The 17,621-nt window shown below is 34.9% G+C and overlaps 1 protein-coding gene across 1 annotated transcript in view; it reads right to left on the minus strand.

Moving 5' to 3' along the window:
* Positions 1-17,621, minus strand: part of GRIK2 (glutamate ionotropic receptor kainate type subunit 2) — a 798,700-nt gene that overhangs the window by 456,711 nt on the left and 324,368 nt on the right. The window contains exons 5-7 of the mRNA XM_020998276.2: positions 12,397-12,578; positions 7,862-7,915; positions 1,217-1,390 (exon numbers count right to left, since the gene is read on the minus strand). Coding sequence (XP_020853935.1) covers positions 1,217-1,390; positions 7,862-7,915; positions 12,397-12,578 — 410 coding nt within the window. The remainder of the gene's footprint in view (positions 1-1,216; positions 1,391-7,861; positions 7,916-12,396; positions 12,579-17,621) is intronic.

A 17,621-nucleotide genomic window follows, 5' to 3' on the forward strand; every position in this document is an offset into this window, starting at 1 on the left:
TATTTCTAAAAATAACAGAATTTTAACCCAGGCAGATAGCATTCAAAAATATTTTTTAAAAGCATTTTAAAATATGGTGCAATTCTAGAAGGTCATTTTTCCAATTTAAAAACTGTAAGAAGCCAGAATCATTTGAGTACCACAGTCCTCTGAAGTTAAGTGTATATATGTGTATAAGTGTGTATACATATATATGTATGTATGTATGTATGCAAATATTATGTATTTATTTATGTTCATTTATTTATTTATTTTGGATCTATCATTAGGGGCGCTAAGAAAGTCAAAGTCTACTCCTCTATTCCTCATCTGGGACAGCACCAATCTTATGCTTTGCAGTCCACTGAGTGAATATAGCCCAATAGGTAAAAGAGATACAACTCTCTCACTGCTGGGATATACCAGATGTTCATAAAGTTCTTTTGTGACTTTAATTTTTGTTTCTAATTTATACATGGTTGTCATTTGAAAAATGCAATTGATTGAATTTTAATATATTTCAATTGCAATTTCTAGACTTGGACTCTTTTTTATATTATTCAATCCACTTTCCAATTAATTATTAATATTATCTAATTGCTATGCTACTTCATCAATTGCACTGATGATACTGGCCCTAAGCTTTTTGGTTAATTTTTTTAAAATGAATATAAATAGTTCATTTACAGTTTATTTTTACCATCTAGAAATCCAGAATTGTTTAAGTTTAGAAGTATAGAGGTCTTTACAAATAGACTATAGTATACATACTAAGTCTAGCCTAAGATTGTGTTTGCGTTCAAGAAAATCAGACATTAATTAGTATCAGATGAACACATGAGAGTAGGTTGAGGGTGTGAGGATTGGGTTATGAAATACAAATCATGTACATCAGACATCAGAATTACAAAAGATATTAAAGACTAGAAGTGAAAGTTAAATTAATGTTTCCCAAAGTAATTTTCTTCCCTGCAGTTTTTTTCTGGGAACACATCAAATTATTTTCAAAAGGGTCCTACATGGTAGCATTCCATTAATATTTGTAAAGCCCTTTTAAACAGCTGGATAAAAATATACACTGATCATGTAAAAATTGTTATCTTCACATCATGTCATGTTCACATCATGCTTATGATAAATGAACAAGCTAAATTAACATCCCAATCCTGAGGGTTTTTATAATACATTAAGTACTACACAGAAACACACAAACTAATCTATAAGTGGATATTCATACCGTCATAAATCCATCCAGCAAACCTGAATCGGGCTTAGGAGGTGCCTGCAGTCGTTCCATTGACCACTTTTCAATAATAGATGAGACTTGGCTATTTTCAGTATTTAAGATTCTGAACCCTGTCATGTTAACACCACTGTATCGGTAGGGTTCCACGTCAAGAGCAAAGAGGTCCTGATAGAAAGGAGAGAAAAGAAAATGGGCAGATTGTTATTTTAAACAAAGATTCCTAACTAATCTGAACTATTAACCAAAATTCAGCCACTTGAATCTTTCTCAGAGAAAAACACTGAATATTGACAAAGGGGGTAGACAAAGAAAGGCATATGAGATGGAGGTACGCCACACCTCTGAATATCTGGAGATCAATTCATATCTGCCCCAAAACAGAGATCTAAAGAAAAGTTTCCATACATGTTTGTCTAGATAGATAGACAGATATACAGAAAGACAAACAGAGCACTTTCTAGGTGCATTTAGTGTGATGGACCAAAGTATATATCCTGACTAAACTATCAATTCACAGAAGCAGGGACTGTCTGTTTAGCTCTCATTGTATAAATCAACCAATTCAACTAAATCAACTATTATTGGACTATATGGTGTTAGGCAGAATAGTGTAATCAACAGCATGCTGGAATCAGGTGAAACCTGGATTCAAATCCCTCCTCAGATACCAGTGGTGTGACCTCAGCAAGTTTCTTAACCCCTCTCTGCTTTAGTTTTCTTATTTATAAATTAGAAGAGTTGAGTCCAATGACCTTTCAGGTTCCTTCTAGCTCTGAATATATCATCAGATGATCCTAATACCTTATTAAATACTTTGATGATGACTAAAATTATGGCACCAATAGGTCTGGGAACTCTGTAAGAGAGTAGCTTTAAACCCACAGATTTGTGAGACATTACTGAAAAGGCTATTGACTATCCATTTTCTTACACACTTTGCATTTTCCACATCGGCTACTCTCATGCTACATGATGAGCTCAAATGTCTGCTGTTGCCATCACATATTTCTAACAAATGAGGGTCACCAAAGACAATTGAGGCCTGGTGAACCTTGAGATTTTCAATCAGAACTCTAGCCTCAGTATAGTACTTTAGCACCTTGCCCAAGACCACCAACTCTAGCTATCCTGGTCTTCATGTTTCTTGGGCCAGCAATAAGAACTTAGGATAACCTATCCCATTTATGTCTTAACTCCAATCATGAAATCTGGGGACTTGTAAAGTCAAAATATATGGAAGCTAGGAATCTAAATCCTGACAATAATAGTTTGATATTGCTATTTTTTAGACTCCTAAAAATGGACAAAAGCCCATTCCCAGATCCTATGGGTGCTGTTGAGAGCCAGAACAAGAAACTGGGATGCTAGCATGAGAGTTAGTCTGGGGACTGGAATCACATCAGTTAGGCTAGGCTAGGTCACAGATAGGACCATGGATGGAATTAATGGTACTTGAGGTCAACCAGTGCAGTAGTTTAGTGTAAGTAGCAGCAATGGTTAGGAACTTAATCCAGGTTGGACAGGTGACAAAGTAGGTACTTGACAGAGATAGCAGTCAAAGAAAAAGGTATCTGAAAGGAGTCATTCTTGATATATAGTTAAATTTAAAATCATCCTGAAACATGTCTTAAATTATGTCAGAATTCCTATATGCTTCATTTTTTTCTTCTGCCATATAATTAAGGTAGAAGTTAGGTAATTTACTTGACTCATTTAAAAATCTGTTCTAATAATAATTGGAGTTAGGGATATATATTATGGATAATGCTACAAAAATTTCAGAGAAGCCAAAATATAATATAAAAGAAGATATTAAGAAAATTTTTGCATGCCCAATTACAAATGTGGACTATTGTTTTCTAATTTTAAATGTAATAACACAGCTAGATCTATATAATACTTTAAGATTGGCAAAACACTTTACAAACTGAACAGATGAGACATTAAACATTATATGATAAGTCTACTATCTTGTTGTATCCAGTTGTTATTTCCCTTCAGTTTGCAATGCACATGGACCTCAGTTTCCTCAGACAAATGATACAGCTAATGGAGTGCTAGAAAAGCAGTCAGGAAGTACATGAATTCAAATCTTCAGACACTAACTAGCTGTATGACCCTGGGCAAGTAACTTAGCTTCATTTTTCTCAACTATAAAATGGATCTAATAATAACCCCTACCCCCAGGGTTATAAGAACATAATACCATTTAAAAGCACTTTAAAAACTAAATTTCTATATAAATGCTAGCTCTTGTTGCTGAGAAGTTAAGAGGCTGGACTAGATCTCTAAGATCCTATGTAATTCTAAAATTATAGAATCTAAAAATAAATCTAATTAATCAATAATACTTGTTTGTAAAAATAATAAATATAGGTAAAGAACTCACTTCAATAATTATCTAATAAATTATGTTTTAATTATTACTATATAATTTTTTACTACTGACTTTTAAAGTAAGCAATGTTATTAAAAACCAAAGTGATATGTTTCCACTCTGTCAGATTTAAAAATGATTAATAAGTCAAATCTTCTAAAATTCTGAAAGATGGTTCACTCTGCTGTAAGATCAAAGCCCTTCTTGCCTTTTTGTTGTACAAAGCTCTCTTTCTTTGATATCAGTGATTCAACCTATTCGTGTCATTTTGAATGCAATAAGAAAAACCACAAATTATAGCAATCAACCAATCCATATTTATTGAGTACACAGGATGTATAAGGGTGTGGAAGATACAAAGAACGTAGGACATGGTCCTTTTCTTTTAGGAGCTTACCATCTCACTAAGCAGTATGACAGGTACACATAAAAAAAATACAAGACTCTGTTATGATAAGCACTATGTAAGAGGATTGAGCAACAAATGCTATCAGTTCAGAGAAAGAAGAGACCATTGTGAGCTAGGGTGGTCAGACAATGCTTCACATTAAAGAGGCAGAATTTGAACTGAATCTGAAAGCATTGGTAGGATTTTATCATACATTACAGGTTTGAGTAAAAGCCTAGCAGTAGGAAAGGCCAACACAATTCAAAGAAGAGAGATGGAGAAGGTTTATGTAGGAGAGTAGTAAGAAACAAACCTGGCAAGATAAACTGAAGTTAGACTATATAAAGCCTTGAATACCAGAGAGTTTGGGTTTTTATCCTAGAGACCAAAAGTGCCAACGATTTCTTAATATAAAGCTTCTTTTGATCTTTAGGGTTGGAGTGGTATTGCTAATAAATACAATTCACTGATCACTGAAGGACTAGTCATCCACTATGTTCTTTCTCCCATGAACATAAGGCTATTACATCAGGTAGCTCATGTATCCACCAGGTCAAGTTTCAAGATTTACTGGCTGCTAGCTATTGATTAGGAAGAATTTCTCTAGGCAACAGGAGACATAGGAGTTTTTTTGAAGAGGCGAGTAGCATGATAAAGATGAAAGAATTACAGGGGGAGAAAGTATGGAGGCAAGGAAGACAATTAAAGAGAATTACAATAACAGACAAAATTTAATAAGAACTTGAAGTAGGGTGGTAGCGATTGAAACTAAAAAGGGACAGATCTTAAAGACAGTTTGAAGAATTGACATAATTTAATGACATCATTGAGTGTGGGGTGAGAATGAGAATACAATAAAGTAGGAATCAATGATGACTCAGAGGTTTTGATCCTCAATGACTAGGAGAACCACTGACATAAATACAATACAGACATACCTTGGAGATAATTGTAGGTTCAGTTCCACACCACCACAATAAAACAAATATTGCAGTAAAGTGAGTCACATGGATTCTTTTGTTTCCCAGTGCATATAAAAGTTATGTTTATACTATGCTACAGTCTATTAAGTGTGACATAGTATTATGTCTAATAAAAACAATGTATACACCTTACTTAATTAAAAATACTGTAGGGGCAGCTAGGTTGCACAGTGGATAGAGCACCGGCCCTGGAGTCAGGAGGGCCTGAGTTCAAATCTGGCCTCAGACACATAATATTTCCTAGCTGTGTGATTGTGGGCAAGTCCTTAACCCCAATTGCCTCACTAAAAAAAAAAAAAAAAGGAAGAAGAGAAAGAAAAGAAAAAAATACTGTATTGCTTTAAAAAAATGATAACCATCATCTAAACCTCTAGCAAGTTGTAATCTTTTTGCTGGTGGAGGGTCTTGCCTTAATGTTGATGGCTAGTGACTGATCAGGCTGGTGGTTGCTGAAGGTTGGGGTGGCTGTGTCAGTTTCCTAAAACAACAATGAAGTTTGCTGCATCAATTGACTCTTCCTTAGGGTTATTCATTATCCTAATTTCGATATTATTGTGTCTCAGAGAATAGGGAGGCCTGAAGAGTGGGAAAGAGATGGAGGAATGGCTAGTTGGTGAAGCAGTGAGAACACACACAGTATTTATCAATTAAGTTTGCCTTCTTATGTGGGTACAATTTGTGGTGCCCCAAAACAATTACAAAACAATAAAAGTCTTCTTTCACAACATGATTAAGGTGGAAATTTGTTTCATAAGATTGTACATGTATAGCCTATTTCAGATTGCATGCTATCTTGTGGAGGGGGGAGGGAAGGGAGGCAGAAAATTTAGAATTCAAAATTTCATAAAAGTGAATGTTGAAAACTAAAACTAAATTAATAAATAGATAGATAGATAGTAATACTAAACATCACTGACCACAGATCACCATAACAGATATAACAATAATGGAAAAAGTTTTAAATATTGTGAGAATTACCAAGATGTGAAACAGAGACATGATGTGAGTACATGCTGTCGGAAAAATGGTGCCAATAGACTTGCTTGGTGCAGGTTTGTCACAAACCTTCAATATGCAAAAAAGCAAACAACAAAAAAACCCATGATATCTGCAAAATGCAATAAAATGAGGTATACCTATAAGTCATGAGGAGGGCTGATTTTGGAAGGAAAATGATTCGTTCAGTTCAACAAGGACTTATTAAGAGCCACTATGTATGGGGCACTGTGAAAGGTGCTGAGGATGCAAATACAAAATAGAACAATGGTCCCTGTCTCAAAAGAGCTTTAGTTTTAGGCATCCAGAGTCTGAAGTAAAAATGTCCAGGAGGCACTTGAAAATATGGAAATGGAAACTGAGAGAAAGGTAAGAACTATACATAAAATCTGGAGAGTTTTTCCACATAGATGTGATAGTTGAAGTTGTGAGAATAAATGAGTTCTTTAAGACTGAGAACCTAAAGAGAGAAGAACAGAGAAGAAAAGACTGAACCTTGTGAAATGCCAACATTGCCATGGCAGGAGGACAAGAGGGGTGAGTACAAGAGAAAGAGAGGGCACAGTTACAGGAGGAAAATCCGTATTGTATCATGGAAACCAAAGGCAGGAACGCTTTAAAGAAAGAAGTAGCTGTCAGTGTCAAAAGCTATACAGAGGTCAAAAAGGATGAGTGAGAAAAATCCTTTAGAGCTGGTTCATAGGAAGCCATGGAAGACTAGTTTCCATAGTTTCAATAAAGCACTGAGCTGGATATCAGATTTCAACAGGTGAAGGAGAGAAGAGGCAGCAGTAGTGAGGAAGCAGAGATTTCTAATTCTTACTAGATTTCTAACTACTCATTCAAGATATTTAGTTATGATACCATGATGACAAATGAATCCTCTTTAATTAGGAAGAAAAAAAAAGAATGAAAATCTATTCCCATTAAGTATAACTTTTAAAGCACACTGTAAAATAGGATCAAAAATTTCAAATAACCAAAAGTATTGATTCAAATAGCCTCATGTTAGTAGGATATAAGAAAGTGCAAAATATGACCAAGTTGAGATTCAATCTAGCATGTCTTAATGGATTCTTCTTTTTTTTTTCTCACAGATAAACAGATCTGTAAGATGGTTTCTACTGAAACTTTTCTCAAGTATTACTCACAGAAATGGGAAAAAATACAGCTGCCTAACCAAGGTTTTCTACAGAAATGTTAATGCAAATTGCTGTGGAAGCCTGAGAGTGATTTTAAAGTGGCCATCAGCAGGCAACTGCTGTCAGGTTGTCTTTAATGCAGCTTTTAACCTCTGGTACTTTGAAACAAAATATACTTTGGAAAGAGTGACTTAATGTGAGTCCCTCCTCTGGATACTTTGTTACAATCTGATCAAACCCTTATAAAGAAAAACCCTTTAGCTTCTTATGTTTTTATGTTCCCATGGACTCCATGAATCAGTGATACTGAGTTAGTTCCTTGTTGCATGGATTATTTCTATTTCAGCAGAAATAAAAGAATGAATGGATGTATATTTTAAAGGTATCCATTTATCAGAGCAGCATTTAAAAAACAACAACAACAACAAATTATGTCCCAATGGCCCTGCAAAATAAGAAAAAGACAAGAAATATATTCACTGGGAATTAAAATCTGCAATGCTATTATTTCAAAATAAGTAGTTTACCATTAAGATTTATGAGTTTCCTCTGATGCTAGCTGATATCACTAACTCTTAAATTTTGATTAAAAAAGACAAAATATTACTACAAAAATACCACGTGTCATATTTCTTCTATCTCATTTAAAAGGCTATTTCTCATGATCAAATTATAACAATGAAAGTTACTGATACTTATAGCTAAGAAAGACTTTTTGCCATCATCTTTCTGGTTTAATAAAATACTTACCAGTGTAGTAAAGATATAATGATAATACTCAGTCATCATTCCCATAGCTAATGCCTAAGAGAGAAACAAAAATTTAATTATTGAAAAGGTCATACAATATGTAAGTGTATAGTTTATGACAAGTAAGAACAAAACAGTTAATTCAACTGGAATCCAGTCAACTATATTTGAGTTACACTAAAATCAGGTCAAGCAAATTATTTCTCAGCAGTTAAAAGAGATTAAGAACTATCAAAGGAATTTATGAACCAGATCTGATAGAAAGATTACTATCAGAATGTTGGGTGTTTTAAATCTATAGCTTTACGTATTAATGAAAGCATTACTATGCTACCAAAACCCTGAAATCAAGATGTCTTAGTTCATTATATTATAATGAATATAGTCTTCACTTTAAAAAAAAATCCCTAAATTAAGAGCACCATTTCATTGTGAAAAATAGTATTACACAATTTTTTTAAGTGCCAGAAAAATTAAGGAGTCCTCATGTTGAGCCCTTTAACATTTCCTTAGCAGTAATGGAGCAGATCCAAATTCACAACCATTATTCAAAAAGTACAGATAATTAAAAGTAGGGTTTTCAGTTTTCCTAACTGCAAAGCAGTGAATTGTTGTTTTAATTGCACATTCTTAAGGTTCTCATGAATTTTACAACAACATACTGAAAGCAACAGCTTTTAGAGTTGAAATATCCACAACAAGAGGAAACTGTCTTGTCCTCATCCTTATAAATACTTAGGGAGTATATTTCCAAAGGTATTCATTTTAGCTGCTAATGATTGCTAAATTCAGTTTTGCATGTAGGGAAGACATATGAAATGGAAACAGGTGCTTTCAAAAGGGACTGATACATTTCTGCAAGATCTCTCTATTCTCATCTGTTGAGCAGTTTCCACAGTACCATTGCCAAACACATTTTACATTATGATTGGAAGAGCAAGAGGATACTATTTTTCCATTAACTAATGAGAAAAGATAAAGCCTATGCTTTGACTATGTAGGGTTTGGAAGAGAGGAAATTTTTAGAAAGATTCTAGATGGTAAGTGAGGACATTTTGTGAATGGAATAGAGGGAAATGTTTTCTAGGGGCTAATGAAAAATGGTGCTGCAAGAAGGGAGAAGGAAAGACATGTATGTGCCAAGGACCTACTGACTCCATGACTAAATCTCTAGGAAACAATTCTAGCATGGATAGTGACTTTAAATTAGTCGAGCTGTGTAAATATTTTGCTCTTTAATCATGAAAGCAAAATTAACAAGAACAAGTGTTTAGAGTTACATGTTTGATTGGATAGATATTATGTGGCTGTTAAAACTGTTGGAAAAAAACTCAAATGATAACAATTAGTTGGTGCTAAAATTTATGTAGCTAAAATAAATAAATAAAACTAGCTAAAATCTAGTTTTAGATAATACACAAGGTTGTACTGAAGTCTACCTTCTTAGTATAACTGGGCAAGCATATAAGGTTTTACAATAAATTAAGGATAGGAGGAAAAAGAATTCTTGCAAATATAGGCACTTGTATCAGAGAATTTCTGGGAATTATCATACCTAAGTAAATAAGTGAACAAGAATTGACTATTTGGTTAGTGTGTGAAGGGGAAATAAAATGGCAGAAAAGCCTGATTTAAATCTTCACTTAAAGAATGCAGGATCGATAAAAGCTGACTGACACAGTCAGAGATGCAAGGGTACCATCATCTCATAGTATCAACATCTCAGATGCTTTTTTCCAAGTATGAATAATATTAATAATATAAAATTTTTTTGTATTTGCATACTCAAATTCATATGCATATGATCCTGGGCAAGTCCTTTAACTCCAATGCTTTTCAGGCAATTGCCTAGGAATTTTCTAGACTATCTTAGCTGGGTAATGATCTATGTTGGGGGAGGGATTTCTACATCAGGAGTATTTTAAGTGAATGAAATCACAGATCACTTGTGATTCACATGTACTCATAACATCAATTTGAATAAAGTGAAAGCTGAGCTTAAGTTGAGAAACAAGACAAACACTCATCTTTATAAGGTAACCATACTGTGATTTTTTTTTACCTGTGTATACTGAGGGGAGACAAACTGGACCCACTTAGATATATAGAAATATGTACAAAATAATGGGTCCTGTAACAACTAGAAAGTTATGGGGATAAGGAATGGAGCTATGATCTCAATGTCGTATCAAATTCCTGATGAGGAAATTCCCTTTAACAATGTAGGTCAGCATCTTCTCTGCAACTTACAGCCTCAGAGAGTTGCCTAGAGGCCTAAGAGATTGCCCAGGGTTATACAGCCAGAATATATCAGAAGTGGGACATGATATAAAAGGGGAATTCAACATATTGGTCTGATTGACCAACAGACAGCAGACTCTGAAATGGTCAGTAACAAGGATGATCTCCACCCCTGGCAGACCAAGTCATTCAAAATACCTGTAAGCCACAGGGAGGAGGAAGAAACAAGCCTAGAAACTGCTAACAGGGCACCAGCCCATCCCTGTTACAGACTTAGTAATCATCTGACCCTTACCAGTACTCTGGATGGCACAGTACCTCATCGCTAAAAAAAAACAGGTAGGAACTTCTGGTTTTAATATTATGTGGCCAATTATGGCTTAGGGTGTTACACCATCTTAAGGTTAACTACTTCAGGCCACGTGGGATTAATTACCACAAATAAAGCAAGTGAGATTGTTCCTCTTGAAGATAAATAGCAAACAAGGGCAAAGAAATGTAGTTCTTCGGGTCTAGGATCGTATTTGAGAATTTTATAGGACATTTGAGATTGAGGCCAAAGTTTTAACTTAATAGATCCTTATTGAATCAGGAGGGACTTGTGGAAACAGTCCTTATGCTATCTACCTGAAGTTTCCATAGCCCTTCTGCTATCTGCCTGTTGACTTCTGCCTATAATCTGAAGCAGCTCAAGCTTCCCTGCTCAGCCCCACCCTGACTGATCAACCTCCCCTGGTCTCTAGCCAGGCATCCTTGCAGTCAGTCTCCTCTGCCAATACAACTGAGGCTCAGAGAGTTAAGTAAATAGTGCAAAGCCACATAGGCACTAAGTGGCAGAGCTGGGATTCAAATCCAGGTCCTCTGACTCAAGATAAAGTGTTCTTTCTGAGATACCATGCAGCCTCTCAGAAAGGTGACTTGATATACTTTTGGCTGCTGGGGTCCCCTAAAGGCTGGTAAGGGACCTTCATGAATAATCTTCAATTACCAAATTCAATAAAGTCAGTGCGTGATCTTAACAAGAATGTTTCATTGACCAAAAACCTTAATGCAGGATGAACAGGGGCACAGATAACTGAAATTTCCAGCCTCACAGAGGAAGTTCCTATCTTTATGTCTCCAGGAATCCTCAGAATCAAGAAAATAAACTCTCATATACTTTAGTAGATCCAAATAGATAAGAAGTTGCCCTCAATACATTCTAAAGAATTATCCATTAATGTTACATTCCAAAAGGATTAGGAAAACAACACGTAAAGGTAACATCAGAAATGGAAAGGGGAAACACAGAAAAAAGGCAACTACTCTATTAGATATTACAAAATATCTTTAGAGTGCATCACAGAGATACTTTACAAATTTTGCACATACCATATTATACATACATATATAGATATATCAAGTTCAACATATATGAAGCTATGTTTCTCTATACACACATATCTATCAATATATATCTATTTATATATTGACTTTTCAAAAAAGTCAATCATGAATGGGCTATGTACCTTTGGACTTCAGCTCCCATCTGTAAAATAAGTAGGTAAGCCTAGAGCAAGGGGTCTTAACTCATAACAGGGGGTCTGATATCAGGATAACTCACCCTCATCTGAGCATATATAAAAATCATGTTAATGCCTTCTTAGAGAAGATTGTTGTTACACAGATGTTGGTGTGGAATAGCGGTTAGAACGCTGGATTTGAAATCAGAAAATCTGGATTTGAATCCCACCTCTCCTTACTACCTACATGACCCTGGACAATTATTAAATCAAGAAGCATTTATTAAGAGCCTACTATTTACTAAATATCTACTTCTAAGGCACCGGGCAAGTCACTGAACCTCTCTGAGCTTCAGTCTCATCGGTAAAATGAGGGCAATGGATTAGGATGACCTTTAAGATCTCCTCTAGCACAAAATCTCTGATTTTATGACTTTGTTCACGCACAGCATATGGTGCACAACAACTACCTTTCCATGATACCTGCTTCCCTAGAGAAAAACAGAGCACTCTCAGTGCATGCCATGTATATTTACAAACAATATTATAGCTTTTTGAAGTACATTGATTAATATTTAGAAATTCTACAAATACTTAAAATTTTATATAAAGGAAAATTAGACAGCAATTTTCATATCATCTATTATAAAAACATCTCAATTTGACTTGACTGATTTTTCTGCCTTACTGGGGAAAACAGCTATTGGCCATTTGAAAGTGAAAACCTTCAATTCCAAAATTTAATTTATTAAATATAATTGAACCTTGCCATTTACTCAAGTCAGAGATTACCTGTTTCAGAATGCCTGCTGCCATTTCATGGCTGCAGTCAAAGATTACGTGAAACTCCTTGCCTCTTTTCATCTCCTTTAGTAAAGGTTTTGCATCCTTTGTGTCAGCAGGCAACTGACGTATTTTCAACCGCAAATTGTACCTTGATGGAGCTTTGATGAGCTCTTGCAAACGAATGAGGCCTTTAATGAAAAAAGGAAAAAAGAATATCATAAAAACAATGAAAAATATACTTCTTATTAAGACATACTGTCTTTTATTGTGGCCATGAATTTATATACAATGATATTATAGCCATATTCTAATATGATAATAATATTATGGTTATAAGACATCATCACCATATTATTATGGTGTGACTATAGCTCAATAGATCCAAGTTTCTAATTCTTTGTTGTTATAATTTTTTCTTTTATATTAATCAACAGGAATAAATCCAATTTTGGAATTATATGAACTAATCTATTTGTTATATTGTCTTAAAATTATTATATCTGTTTCCTAAGTATGATCTTTTTTAAAAAATTAAATCAATTCTATCCTGACTAATTGTTCCTGACTGTTTGTGAATGATCTGTCAGATTTCAACACAATTTAAATTGTTTACAATACTGGAACATCTACATACATAAAGACGATGAGTTTATTTTGTTTAATTCTTTAAAACTAACACCAAAGACAAAAGAAATAGAATAGCACAATGAGAAAAAAGAAATAAACCCAATCATGTTGCTGCTTAACATCAAATTTGGCATTTTTTATTTTAATATTTTCTGCATAGAATTCTAAATATACAATTTTTAGTTTATATCAGTGTGATATTCTCCAATAACAAATCGCTAATCTGTGAGTGACCAACTTAAACATTACATTATTTAATGCTTTTTAAGAAAGACAGAATAAAAGCAGATCTTCCTTAAAGTACAAGTTCTTCTCTCTATTAGAAAGATGATATATAAAATTATTAGTAATGCAGGAAATCTAATGTTCATAATTTGGTAATAACATAAAGTTTTCAAAACAAATACTAAAATATGTAGTAATATTATTACATATAAAATGAAGTGTATTATTTTTCAATGCTTACATTACCAAGGAAATAGGTGTACTAATTTTCAAAATATGAGGGCATAGAAGACTATGCTTTGCCCTATTCCATTAAATATTTTTATCAGTGACTTGTACAAAATATTGATGGTATGCTCATGAAATTTATAAATGATACAAAACTATTAAAGAGAGATATGTTGGAAGATAGATAGAATAGGGATCCAAAAAGATATTGACAGACAAGAACAAAGACAAAAATTAAACATGATGAAAATTAATAAAAATAAATTTCAAAGCCTGTATTCACACTCAAAAACATAACTGCATAAGTAGCAAATATCAAGACAACCATTCACATAAGAAAAGAATCTGAGATTTTCATGGGCTACAAGCTCAAAATGAGTCAGCAATAGTGACCAAAAAGCTAACGAATTAAGATAAAAACCATGAGGTATGAAGTGATAGGGGTCTACACCAAGGTGGTGGAAGTATCAGAGAAAAGAAAGTGTGTAGACATGGAAAAGATTTTACAAAAGTAAAATTAAAAGCTAGGTGATACAGTGGATAGAGTGCTGGGCCTGAAGTCAGGAAGACTTATCTTCCTGAGTTCAAATTTGGCTTCAGATATTTAATAGCTGTATGACCTTGGGCAAGTCACTTAACCCTGTTTGCCTCAGTTTCCTTATCTGTAAAATGACTTGGAGAAGGAAATGGCAATCCACTCCAGAATCTCTGCCAAGAAAACCACAAATGGGAGCAATGATTCAATGATATAAATGTAGCTATAAGAGAAAGTGTTTTATAAAGAAACTGAGTGTAAAGGTCACTGGATCATAGATTTACAGCTGAAGGTATTTTAGTGGTCAGCTTGTCTACACTCTGTTTTACAAATAGGTAAACTGAAGTCCAGAGGGATTAAGTAAATTGTATGTTCACACAGGCAACAAAGAGGACAGCCAGAATTCCAGCCCAGATCCTATGACTCTAAATCCAGTGCTCTGCACTAAGGAAAAGGTATATATTAGGTACATTGGCATTCTAAATACAAAAGTAGCTTTGTTACTTGATATCTATGTAATCCTTGGAAAAATTACTCAACATCTCTAGGACACAGTCAACAAGTTCGTAAAATTAGTGTTATATTAGGCAACCTCTGAGACCCCTTCTGGTTCTAATTCTATAATCCTATGATATTAAGATAGCAATGGATATACTTTTATTACATTCAAACAAATAAGAAGCAGCTCTCAATTCATTCCCAAGAATTATCCATAAATGTCACATTTCAAAAGGAATGGAATAACAATATGTAGAGGTAACATTAGGAATGTTAGGGGGACAAAAGAAGGCAACTGCCATATTGGTTTATTATAATTATTATTTACAAAAATCTGTAGAATCTACCAGAGATATTTTACCACTCTACAATTTTGCTTAGTTAGTTTTGTTGAGCTTGCTTTTCCTGATCATATGCAGTACATATTCAGTTTCCTTATCAATTAATCAACAAACATTCATTAAGAAGCTCCTATAGGCCAGACACTGTGCTAAGTGCTCTAGATACAAAAAAGAAGTAAAAGATAGTCCCTGCCTTTAAGAACTTTCAATCTAATGAGGAAGACAACATGCAAACAAATACATACAAAGCAAGCTATTTACAAAATAAACAGAAAATAATTAAAAGAGGGAGACACTAGGGAAAAAAAAGAGGGGTTTAGGATGGCTTTCAGTAGAAGGTGGAATTTTAGTTTGGACTTAAAGGAAGCCAGGGAAAGCAGTAGTTAAAATGGAAGGGAGAGAGTACTCCCAACATGGAGAGCAGTCAGAAAAAAAAAGCCAGTAGAGATATAGAGTGTCCTGTACATGGAAGAGCCTGGAGGCCAGTGTCATTGGATCAAAAAACATGTGTTGAGGAGTAAGGTGTAAGGAGGGAGTTAGGTTATTGAGGGCTTTGAATGTCAAACAGGATTTTGTATTTGATCCTAGAGGCAAGAGGGAGACACTGGAGTCTTTTGAACTGGGGGATGGTAGGACTGGGTTGAGATGGTCAGACTTGTGCTTTAGGAAAAATCACTTTGGTGGCTAAATGGAGGATGGATTAGAGTGAGAAGAAACTTGAGGCAGACAGACCCACCAGCAGCCAATTCAATAATCCAGATGTGAGATGATGAGGGCCTCCATCAGAGTGGTAGCAATGTCAGAGAAGAGAAAAGGCCGTATTCAAGAGATTTTGCAAAGGTGAAATCGACAGGTCTTGAAAACAGATTGCATATGGGAGGTGAGAGACAGTGAGAGAATTTGGGGCAGGATAGGTAGACAACTATGTTTCAGTACGATTTGTTTTCTGTGTAATCCTATATATTGTATTTTATTCATTTAAGAACAATTCTGAGAAGGGGTTCCTAGGCTTCACCAGACTGTCCAAGGGGTTCATGACACAATAAAAAACTTAAGAAACCCTGTAGTAGAGGATCATTTAAATCTCTCTAGCTCTTTTATATTCTGAGCCTAAAATAATTTTTGATAGAAATTGATAGCGCCTACATGAAGTAAAAGAAAGAAGATTACATCCCCCTCCAAAAAAAAGGCGTACAGAAGGCAGCTAAATATATAAGTGATTACAGCCTTAATCATCACACGGTCATAAATTCCAACTTATTAGACCTTCATAAAAGATGCTAAGTATCTGTTATTTCATTTTAATTTCAAGAGGAATTCCAAGAGGAATGATATTTAATAAGTTTTATTATTCAAAATAAAATGTATGAATTGTCCTGATTATTTGTCAGTAGGAAGAAAAGATCATGAAAATATTACTAAACGGTTTCTAACCTCATCCTCTTGCTCAGCTTCCTTTGAAGAAATAATGAGGTTGGTTTACATTATCTAATTTAGGATGGTTGAGGCTACAGTGCCAGATACTTTGAATTTTCATTAACTCAATTAAGAGTAACCATATTGTCCCAGACCTGTAATTATTAAGTACAATGAAACTTGAGAACAGTAATAGCCAGTTCCCCTAAATAAAGTTGAAGGTGTGAGGAAAACTTTTGATTCAATACTTTTAGTTATTAACCTGTGCCATTTGTGCCCTATTGCTAAATGAATAAATGTATAAATGAATGGATTAATGAATGAAAAAGCATTTATTATGTGCTTAATATATGTTTTGCACACACTAATAGGAAACGAGACATTATATGCTTTCAAGGAACTCACATTTTAATGGGAAAAACAATACATAAGTTTCAGCTCAAAAGTCAGATAGAAAGACCCTGTGGTCCTCCGGATACATCAACAAAGCAGATAGCAATACATATCCTTATAATCTCCACTGATAAAATAATATCTCTTTTTTTATTTTGAACCATTCACAGTTGCAAGGACTTTGATGTTAAGAGCTTCCTTTTTTTGGGTCTTCAGTAGTTGCAGTTGCTGCGATGCCATATCTAAAGGAGTTGCTTCCTGGGATGATGGCTAAGAGGACTGGAATAGAAGTAGGGCTGGTGGTCTGAGGGGGTGGGGGACATTGGTATTCCTGAGGTTCTTAGGCTTAGCTGGCCATCGGCGTCAGTTTGTGCTGGTGGTCTGAGGGGGTGGGGGAAATTGGTATCCCTGAGGTTCTTGGGCTTAGCTGGCCATCAGTGTCAGTTTGTCAGTGGTTAGTGGCAAGGAAGGTGGATACCTTCTCCACAGGTATTGCTTTCCTTAGTGGTGGCTATGGGGAAAAGATTGGAAACAAGGTGGGTAGTTTGGTGGACATTGCTATTTCCAGGGCTCTTAGATTCAGGGTCCTTAAATGTGTCTATTGGGGTGTGAGAGGAAATAGTGGTTGAGATGGTGGCAGTGGTTTAACTTTCTTAGCACAAGCCACCTCTGGATGACCTGCTGGCTCCAAAAGCATCTGGGAATGTATAAGGTACACTTATAGGACCAACTATGCATTGGAAGCACACAGAACAGGGATGAGAGGAACTGAGTACAAATCTTGCTTCTTCTTAGTCTTGTGTAACTACAAAGCTTTGCTGTCAGTTCAGCTCCTGTCAGATTCTGTACCTGGTACCTCCTGAGTTCAGCTTTTTCTTCTTCTCTTTTTCCAATCTTCTGCCAATTTCTTCCTACAGCTTCTTTTCTGGCTTCTAAAACCTCAAATCAGTGACTTGTCTCTAACTTAC

This window comes from Phascolarctos cinereus, unplaced genomic scaffold (genome assembly GCF_003287225.1).
Source record: "Phascolarctos cinereus isolate Bilbo 61053 unplaced genomic scaffold, phaCin_HiC Scaffold_5;HRSCAF=322, whole genome shotgun sequence".
Taxonomy (NCBI): Eukaryota; Metazoa; Chordata; class Mammalia; order Diprotodontia; family Phascolarctidae; genus Phascolarctos; species Phascolarctos cinereus.